Genomic DNA, 10,363 nt, shown 5'->3' with positions numbered 1-10,363 from the left:
ACACACACACATACACACACACACACACACACACACACACAAACACGGCCCCTTCAATAAATAAATAATAAATCAATAAATAAAGAGAAATTATAAAGAATATGTAGGGGAAACTAACAATAACCAGAAAAAAAATCTTGGAATGAGATGTCATACGCAAACAGTAGTAAGTGTGCAATCTTGGGGCACTTTAAGAATCACAATAATAAGCGTTTATTCTTTCTACTTCATAAAGTTAACTGTAAACCCAGATAATGGGATACAAAACTATAAAAACCTTCTACAGAGCAGATTGTTACTGTCCACCCACGGATAGCCGCAGGGACTGTGAAGGGTCCCTAGGTAGAAATTGTCTTAAGAGAATTACTTTACGAGTTGGAGAGATGGGTCAATAGTTAAGGATGAGAGAATGGTCCGGCTCCAGGCACCCACAAGGTGGTCGGCAACCATCTGCAACTCCAGTTTCAGGGATCTGACATCTTCCTTCTGACCTCCCTGGGCACCAGTCACACACGTGGCACACACATAATCATGTATGTAAAACACTCATACACATTAAAGAAAACCTTAAAAGGAAATTATTTTACTTTTATCTTGCTCCTAAGGCAGACCAGAGTCGGACTGGGGAAAGGGACGCGCCGTGGGAGGGGGGTGCGGGGATGCGGGGGGGGGGGGGTGTTGAGGGTTAGATTAAAAAAAATAATAATAACACAAGAGAAAAGGCACCCAGATGCAAATGGGCTTTAAAAGCCGTGTTTCAAAGCTAACTACTTCACAGGCAGTCTCTCCTTAGTCCACTGGCCCAGTTTTCCACAAGTCTCAGCAGGAGCTTGGTTGGGCGGAGGTCCACGCTGGCCAATAGAAATCAGCTGTATTCTTACAGGTTTCGTAGCAGGTGGAGAAACTGAGCACGAAAAATTACTTAAACGTGGCCTTGGTCTTTTACCGAGGTCAGGGGCACCACGATCCGTCCTCCTCTACAAACAGGAACGGAAATAAATATTGGGGACCCAGTTTCCTAATCCCTTCGTCCCGCAATCCCGACTAGCAACACCTCCACCATTAGCCCAGTATATATTTCCCGCTCCGGAGCGTGTTGGAAGGACCGGTGGTTGTCCTTTATTGTCTAGGGAGCACCTGCCAGGTGGCTGGCCCGTGCCTAATGCGTGCGTGGCGCCGGGCTTCACAAAGCGCGGGCAGCACCTGCGTGGCCAGCCAGCCGCCTGGGGCCGAAGGACCACCGAGGGAGGCAGAGTGTTGGGAGAAATAGGATCCGGGGTGGAGGGTCTATGGGGGCGCCAGGTCTTAGAGGGCACAGCGCCCCCCGGGATCAGCATAGTCCAGCCCGAGAGCCCCGGGCACCAGGCAGCGGGAGGGAGTGCGACCCGGGCGGGAGAGGGGAGGGGCGTGGCCACGCGCTGGGAGGAGGGCTGGAGGAGGGGCTGTCGCGCGCCGCTAGTGGCTCTGGGGGCTCGGCTTTGCCGCGCTCCGTGCACTTGGGCGAGAGCTGTAGCGGAGAGAGGAGCTCAGAGTCTAGCGCAGCCACCGCGATGAGAGGCGCTCGCGGCGCCTGGGATCTGCTCTGCGTCCTGTTGGTCCTGCTCCGTGGCCAGACAGGTGGGAAAGAGCGGTAGACAAGGGGACTGCACCCTCCCGGGTCCGGGAGGGGTGCCACCCGGGTGCGTCCTGAGTGGTAGCTGTTGGCTTTTCCCATGCTTGTGTGTTACAGCCACCGCGAAAGGTGGGAGGCGGCCGCGGGACTCTGGTGGCCCGCCTCGCTCACCTGCGCTGGGAGACCGCAGCCCGGGTAGTGGAGACCCGGGGCGGAGAGTCTTCTGGGAACCCGGGCAGCGGGCTGCAGGCTGCCGGCGAGTTTGGTGATGCTTTTGTGCCGACTGCGCCCGGGTGGCAGTGGCGGGCGGCCTCGGGCTTCGCACTGAGAGCGTCCTCTCTCCGAGCGAGGTGCGGCCACAGCTTCCTTTTTGTTAAAAGTTGCGCGTGGGTGACCCGCGCCCGGGAGGACCAGCCCCTGGGTCCCCGAACGCACACCGGGCAAAGTTGGAGAGCCTTTTCTGCCGCTGTTTCCCCACCGCGGGCGCTCTTTGTGCACAGTGCTGGGGACTCAACTGCAGCCGCTCTCGTTTTGCGTGGCGCCACCCGTGGAGACGAATCTCGGGCTTGCTTGTCCCCCCCATCCCGTTTTTTTTTTTTTCTTTTTCTTTTTTCTTTTTTCTTTTGCATGGGGAACACGCGGCGTGAGGCTCTGGGGCGGGACCCCGCGAGCCTGTAGGTGGCGGCTATGGGGACAACTTGAGCCGGGCGTGTGGCGAGCAGCCGCTAGGTTGCAGACTTTTTCCTTTTGTAAATCTCGTGCTAGAGGCTCGCCCCTCTCTGCAGCCGCACGGTGTTCGTTGCTGCCACGCGCCGGGAAGCTGCTGTAGCCTATGTTGGCCGCCAGCTTCTGGGTAGCAGGGACTTCGTGCGGGGACGCAGCTGTTCTTGCCATCTCGTGCGCGCTGTACCACGACTGAGTCAGCCCGCCCCAGCTTTGGAAACCTCTGGTTACTGTGTGTGTGACTTGTAATCGCAGGTGGTCGTTTTTGGGGGGGGGGGTTGGGGGAAATCCCGAGATCCAGACACCCTCTCCCACGTGATAGCCATACTCAGGGCTGCCTGGGGGAGGCTAGGGGGTGGGGGAGAAGGGGAAAGCTTTCTGCAAATAGCATTTGTTTCTTTAAGCTGTTCGGAAAATTATCTCTGCTGGGTAACTTGGGTCTGAAGATCTTCAGGCTCCTGGAGCACCTCAGCCCTGCCCCTTTTTGCCAGGTGTCGCTGGTGCACTGCCTGTGCCGGTTGCCTGGCTAGTCCCTGAAGCCTTGCTCTCCTCCAGGTCATTTTCAAATGAAAATCAGAAACCCATTAAGGTTACCTTGATGCTGTAGGCTAGAGACAATCTGCGCGCTGGAATAAAGAGTCAGCTGGCCAGCATCTCTGTGAATTGTTTTGCGCTGGAATAAAGAGTCAGCTGGCCAGCATCTCTGTGAATTGTTTTGAGTCCATCGCCTTTTCCCGATCTCACTCCCTAGAAAGGCCCGCAGAGGGCTTTCTTGTGTGTGTGTGTGTAACCTTGCATCTGGACCTCTGCGCCAGATGAGGGGTCACAAATGAGTGTTCAGATTCCCAAGCATATTTAACCGCTTACCTGAAAATGACCCCAGCGATCTTTCTCTTTTCCACCTTGTTCTGCGTTAGACCAAGGTAGGACACCACAAAGATCATAGTTCCCTCTTAAAAACACAGTTCCCTCTTAAAAACACAAACGACTCAATGGTTTGCAATTTCCTCCTGATTAGTGTGCTCTGGCCAATAAATTTTTGGCAAAGGGAAATGTGAAGGTCTGATTCCTGGCACACAGTGTGGTGTATTGTAATTCCCTTTTCTGTCTCTCCAGTTTCAGGTCTCCTTTTCAGCCACACTGCCTGCCTCCTTGGGTTATGTGCCCTTGGGCGGTCATTTAAATTGGGAGAGGGTGGGGTGGGGGGCTTCGGTTTCCCCCGAAGGTACTTGAAGACATTTGCATCATGAAGGATCTGGGGAGTTCAGAATTTCTGTAAGCTGCTTTCAAGTCTAAGTAAGGGCCATTTGGGGTGTGTGTATGTGTGTGTGAGTGTGTGTGAGTGAGACTGTTCCTGGCTTTGCAGGAAGCAGTTTCGTGGTGGTTTTGTTTATGTTGTAGCCTTTGGAAGGCTAACTAGTGCCTGCTCTGCAGTAACCCCTCCTTCCGGGGCATTCTCAGCATTTACTGCTCAACAGGATGGTCCTAGAATAGTGAATCAGATCTTCCTGCAGGTGCAAGCCCCTAGTCATTCCCGCACCTGGCATTCTGGCTTAGGGTCCTGCTGGAAATAACCTGATGGTTCCGTGAAGAGATCCTCGATAATTTCACTCCTCCCCCATTCCTGGCTTTCCCCACCCATCCACATATTCTTTGTTATGACGTTATAAATCATGTATGCCATACTTTTTCAACATGCTTCCTAGTGTGCTTTAAATATCATATCATGGGTGTGCTTTGTGCATATGTGGGGATTCACAATCAGCAAATGTCTGACGGGTCCCATACTGAGGGCTTTGCCTGCCTTTCTGGGGGTCCAGGAGGTTGGATCACTACAGCGGGTATTCCCACTCCGCCGCTGTTTTCCAGTTGGAGAATACGTCACTTGCTCAAAACAGCCGGCTCCGTATGCCCAACTGTGCACCATTTATGCAGTTCACCAGAATCTGTTGTAAAGTAAGACACTCACAAAAGCATTTAATGAGTGGTTACTATAAGCCCATCCATGTTGGAGGTTCTGGGGGACCAGGACTGCTGATTTAGGTCAGAGGGCTTCATGCTTACCTGTCTTAGGACATTTGGGTCTTTTCAATTTCAGTGGGTTAATTTGCCATAAGGACTCACTACTGTACAGCTTGGGTAGGGGCGTTTGAGACTATCATATGAGGGTTTTGGTGGGGAGAAAGAAAGATTAAGTTATCTCTAAAATGAAGTTGAAAACCATTCCCAGCCCCCTCAAGTAAAAAGAAAAAAAAAAACAACTACAGCATTATATATTTGTCCCTGATAACTGGCTGATCTCGGTGGCTGTTGGCCATGACCAAGTACGGTGAAACACAGTGTCCATTCTCTGCACCCCCAGAAGAAATTCTCATCAGGACTGTGCTGAGTATTTTGTGGGCTTCCCTGGTGCTCACTGAAGTTGCAGATGTTGTTTTGGTCATGAGTTTTCAGCACCGCCACCTTTGTTGACAGTCCTTAGAAGTTACTCTTAGGAGTTTTGAGTCATTTCCTCCGGGATCCTCTAGCTGATTAAAGAAGAGCTTGAGGAAATGAGCCAAACTAGCCATGGTGTCCAGAGCGATTCTTAGCTGGATCTAGGTGGTAAGGCCACCCCCTGCCCCCCTTAGAAGTGGAGGTTCAAGGGCACGGTCTAGGTTTTTTTCCCCCCCCAGAATGAATTAGGTTCAAGAGTTGGCAGGCTTGGGTGTGGAAAGTGCTGTAGTCATGTGTGGTAACTTTTCCAAAAGTGGGATTAAAAGACATTTATAGGGATCCAAGTATGCAAAATTTCATATGTAGCTTCGACAGCACCAGTCGATATTTTCACGGGGCAAGCTGAGCTTGGAAGGAAGTCGTCAGTGGGAGGGGAGGGAGACATTTGGATGGAGGGTTAATTAATCCAGCGAGGCTCTTGTTGAAAAAGTAGTAGAGACCTGGGAGCAAGACTGTTTGGGCACATGGTTGTGTGAGTCATCGTCTGACTTTAGTCTCTGATTAAGAGAGTTGTTTGAAGCCAGGAACCAGCTCCTGGGCATGCTCGTTCGACTGACTGGATGCTTTTAGAAAACACGGGAGATCGTTCCCACTAAATGGTCCAGCCTGATCATTTCTCTCCACCCATCCCCTGCTTCAGGCTTTCAGCCGTGGCTCAGGTTCCCGTGCACACCGTGTGTGACCAGTAGGTTCCCAGCAGGTCTACAGAACTGTTACTAAGTTCGATTATTATTTAGCGCAGGTTGTATCAGAGTTAGGAGCTGGGTTTCTGGGATTAACATCTGCGAGTTTTAATCCCAGAATGCCACTTAGCTGCAGAGTGATCAGGGACCAGATGTTTAACCCTCCTGTATAAGGGGAAGGGTGTCACGGTGCAGAAGCTAGGGGTTGATGGCTAGAGGTGCTGTGTGAGGTCGGTTTAGTGTGGAGCCCCTCAGAGGAAGTGGGTGGTCTCTAGTGTGCTTGGATTTTATCACCCTTTTTTAGCTTAATCTCTTAGAATGAAAAAAAAATGTAACTGGTCTAAAACCAGATTACATTGCTTGTACATTTTGGCTTTTTTTGTTTTGTTTTTTGTTTTTGGTATTAAGATGAAATTTATGGCTCGAATGATTAGTTTTTTTTTTTTTTGTTTTTTTTTTTTAAATCTGCTACCAGCGGTGATGTGTGCTTGCCTCTGTAGTTGATATCCCCTCATTTGACTTTCCACCCAAAGGCAGAGTTTGGGATAAAAGTTTAGGGATCAAGAATCCAGGTAACCCCTCCTCTGGTCCCAGGGCCGCTTTACTCTATGTAAGTAGCTGCGCAAACCCGGAATCGGAGGGGCTTTCCTGGCCTGCTTCCCAGGAGTACAGACCCTTGTGAACTAACTTGCCCTTGGCTGGGTTCCGACCCACAGCAGGCTGGAAACCACTGCTTTAACGGCTCTGCCTGCCACTCACTGGACCAAGCTTTAAACGCGGGCGAGGCTAGTGTTTAGGCAAACACTGTGGATCTGTTTAACGAAGTTTATCAATCCCCTGCTGGGTCCTCACAGGGGCAGCAGATAGGAGCTCTGGTGGGAGGGAGGGGCGCTCTCAGAGTAAAACTGGGGGTGCATATGTATGGGGTGTGGGTGGGCAGCATTTTTAAAGAGAGGAGCCTCAAGTCCGGTTGGGCAGTATTAGCAGAGACTAGGGAATAGCAGTCATCCACACAGGAGATCTTACTTTGAGATAAGACAGCACGCACCTCGGAAGGAAGGGGAGCAGAACGTCTGCTGCTGTGATGGTTGGGAGAGTTAAGGAAGACGTGGAGCAAGATGTTCAGATGTTGAGGAACATCTAGTCTTTGGTCTGGTCAGATGGCGGAGGGTAAGGAAATGGAGGATAAGAAGGTAGAAATGTGGCCCCAGATTAGATTAGCCTCAAGGCACGGGGAGGGAGGCAACTTTACTTAGTGTTGCGCTTGGTCCAGATTGTGAAGAAGGCCTTGAAGGCCAGGCCAAGGTGGATTTGACTGGGAACAAGGTCACCAGTTGGGGCCACCTGCTTTGCCTTCTGTCCAATTAAGCACAGCATGGAAACCAGCCATGGCTTGCTGCAAACGTGGGGTATCCTTACTCTAGAAGGTCAGGATGAAGGGAGAGGGAAGGTTTTGTTGTTGTTTGTTCATTCTTCTTTTTCTTTTCTTTCTTTTTTTTTTTTTTTAACTAAAATGTGAGTTTATCCTAAAATGGACCCCTTTAACATTTTGGAATGTACAGTGCAGCGTACTAAGTACATTCACATTGTTATGAAATGAGTGCTATCACTTCATCTTGCAAAACTGAAACGTTGTACCTATTAGAGAACTCTTTACCCATCCCCTGGTTATTACTGTTGTGTGTGTCTGGTCTAAGTAGACCCCACAATGGCTGCCTTCTTCTGGTTGGCTTATTTTAGTACCATAATGTTTTCAGGGGTCTTCTGTGTGTTTAAGGCCAGAATTTCATGTTTGTTTGTGTTCTTTGAGACAGGTCTCACCATGTTGGCCAAACCAACTCAACTCCTAATAATCCCGCCTCTGTCTCTCTAGTCCCAGGAGGACATGCATGTACCACCGACCTGTTGGGATTCCCCTCCTGTTGAGGCTGAATAGCTTTCACTCTATTGTCTCTGTGCTCCGCGTGGTGTGTCTGCTCCGTGTGTTGTTGCTGTATTCACAGCTGGTGGGCACTTGGCTTGGGTCTACCTTTTGGAAATTGTGAATGATCTTTCAAGGGGACACTTTGAAGGGCTGTTGTGGAAAGGGGGTCTCACCTCAGAGAGTGAGTCATGTGTTCGTGGGAAACAGCACAGAAGGACAATTCATTTACACTCTTAGTGGTATTGGACACAAGGATGGGAAACCCTGGGGGTTAGGTGTATTCTGGAAGTGAGAGAGAAAGCCCGAGACACCCAAGGGGGATAAAGATGGCACCCAGTTGGCACCACCTGCCTGGAACCTAGAAGGGAAGGAGAACTGGGGTTTAGTTGGTGTTGGTCCCTGGGAGTAAGGTGGATGGGGGGGTGGTTAGGGGTCACTGGGCAGGCTGAGAGTAGGAAGAGGCTCTTTGTGGGGAAGAGCATGGTGCTGGGCTCCACTGGGCTTGGGTTGCATTTCCCTCAGACTCAATTTCACAGACACAAAGCTTAATGTCAATGAAATTCTTTTTCAGGTCAGGTCCATGTCAGAAATAAATGAAACCCCAAAGTCTCAAACTCCAGCTTGACACTATTATGAGAGGATTTGGGGGGATTATGAAGACCTCTGTGTTAAGTGTGTACCGGTCATATGATAGAAAGAGAGATGTCACGAAAGGAACTGTCCAGTGGAGGCATGAATAAAATTAATGTTTTGGGTGTAGACGCAGACACAGAACTGATGAGCAGTTTGGGAAGCAAGACCTTTGGAGGCAACGTAAAGAAATTGGGTTTATTAGACCTGGGATGATAGGGGAGGAAGGTTTGGTTTAGTGGCTGTCAGTCTTCAAGTATTTATAGTCTCTGACAAGAATGGTACAAGCCGCCAGTGGCTGACACTGCTTCAGAAGGAAACTGGGATTTTTTTTTTTTTTTAAAGTTCTTTAATTGTGGCCTGAAAAAGATTACCATGGTTGACTAATGGATCTCTGCAGGAGATAGAGGAAAGCCAAATGTCATTTTGATATGGTCCCATCCTGCCTAACTCAGTTTGGCTTGATGTCCCTTTCATGTATGGACTGCAATCCTTGTTACATAATTTGGAAATGGGAAAATAGCTGGCCGTGGTTTGTTTCCTCCCTTGGCTGGCTGTGGGGTACTTCTCAGATGTAGTGTGAAGACTCATAGGTTTTTGGCTCCATGGAAAACAGCCAGAGAGGAAGCCACAGCCTAAAAATAGGTTATTGATCTGTTGGGGTAGGTCATCCAATTGTGCCGTGTAGTGCATGGCGTGCCGGGATAAGAGAACGGAGGAAGTCTGAGGTCTGGAGAGATCCATCCTCACCTGAGGGTGGGAGGGGGGGGGCTCATGTGTGTGATGGGACCACCCTGTGCTGTGGCTAGGCAGAAAGCTCAGCTGGATGCAGGATGCTCGGCAGGGATGCGGGATGTAGGATGCGGGATGCAGGGATGTAGGATGCGGGGTGAGGATGCAGCCCCACCCTCCTCTGTTGATTGCTCGGGTGCACTGCTTGTTCTGTGGCTTGTCCACAACTCTTCTTCCCATCCTCTCTTTCCCATTGGCCATTTCACAGTCATGGTTCAAAGTAGATCAACCAGGATCTGGGGGTAAGGTGGTAGAAACCTCAGTCCCACTCGCTCACTAGTTTCCGGTCCAGTAACATGGTGTAAGAATGAATGAATGAATGAATGAATGATGATATGTGTGAGGTAGGGTTCCTGTCTCTAAGGTCATTAGTGCCAGGCAGACCCGCTGGAATGTCATGTGTCAGCAAGTTTAGGTGACAGTCTGGTCATATGCCTTACAGTTGGGTTAGAAGATAAGGCTTCACTCCTTGAGTAGAAGGGTGGCTTCAGAGGCATTTCGAGGACCTCAAATGAATCTTGAAGGAGGGGGCTGCCATTCAGTCAGTGTCTGAACAGCAAAAGTGTTGTGCAAGCCAAGAGGCTCCCCTAGAAAGAGACTTTGGAGGATGGGGTGGGAGGTGATAGGGGCCAATCTGTAGGGCACCTGGATTTTTCAGAATCCTTCAGAAATTGAAGCATTTCCCACAATGCCATATGCGATGAGATTTTTTGTAAATGAAATCTGGTCAAGTAATTGCCTATTCAGAGAAATAACTTTTAAAAAATGGAAAAGTATGCATCGCACTTGTGCATGTGATTATGTCTGTGTATGTATCATGCAAATCCAGTTCGGGTTTGAACTGAGTTGTTTTTGAGTCCATGGCTAATTGCACCACGCCTCGTTCCTCCCCCCCCCCTGCAAGCTACTCCCAGCCCTGATTACAGATGTCTATACACCTGACAGGAGCAAAGACGATTTCCCATTCTTCAGTTATTGACAAATCTCTAGTGAGATGAGAAATGGGGTAAGCAACAGGTTTTAAAAGCCTTTTTAAAAATGTGAATTCTTTTGATCTAGCAAAACCAAGGATGGGCAAGGCCTTTTGTAAGGTCTTTGCTGGCACACACCGGTTCCTACCTGACTTCAAGGCCACTCCTGTATTAGAAGACTCTTAGGTATACCTTCTCTAAAACAGTATTGGAAAGAATAGAAGAATGTCATAGGCAGTCCATATATCCAGGAATCAACTCATTTCTAGGTATATGAATTGGGCAGAACACTGTCACCTAGGAGAAGATGTAGGCCATTGACACTTGCCAGAGAATAATACCTCACCCTTGACCTAGTGGGGAAAAGATCACTAGAAGAATAAAAATGAGGAGGAGATCCTCCTGTCTCCTTTGCCTGTGTTGTGTCTTTAAATTCTGAGGCAGAATCCCTGGCTTGCCTCAGGTGACTTGGGGTGTTTCAAAGGATTGGGAACTTTCTGAAACTACCTGTGATATGTGTATAATAGTCTAC

The 10,363-nt window shown here is 49.4% G+C and overlaps 1 protein-coding gene across 2 annotated transcripts in view; it reads left to right on the top strand.

Moving 5' to 3' along the window:
- Positions 1-1,470: 1,470 nt before the first annotated feature.
- Positions 1,471-10,363, top strand: part of Kit (KIT proto-oncogene, receptor tyrosine kinase) — a 78,130-nt gene continuing 69,237 nt past the window's right edge. For both annotated transcript variants that reach the window (XM_052198620.1, XM_052198618.1), the window contains exon 1: positions 1,471-1,617. In XM_052198620.1, the coding sequence (XP_052054580.1) occupies positions 1,551-1,617 (67 nt within the window). In that variant the 5' untranslated portion in view covers positions 1,471-1,550. The remainder of the gene's footprint in view (positions 1,618-10,363) is intronic.

Source organism: Apodemus sylvaticus, chromosome 11 (genome assembly GCF_947179515.1).
Source record: "Apodemus sylvaticus chromosome 11, mApoSyl1.1, whole genome shotgun sequence".
NCBI lineage: Eukaryota > Metazoa > Chordata > Mammalia > Rodentia > Muridae > Apodemus > Apodemus sylvaticus.
The sequence above is the reverse complement of the archived record's forward strand: the minus strand, read 5'-3'. Positions and strand labels throughout refer to the sequence as shown.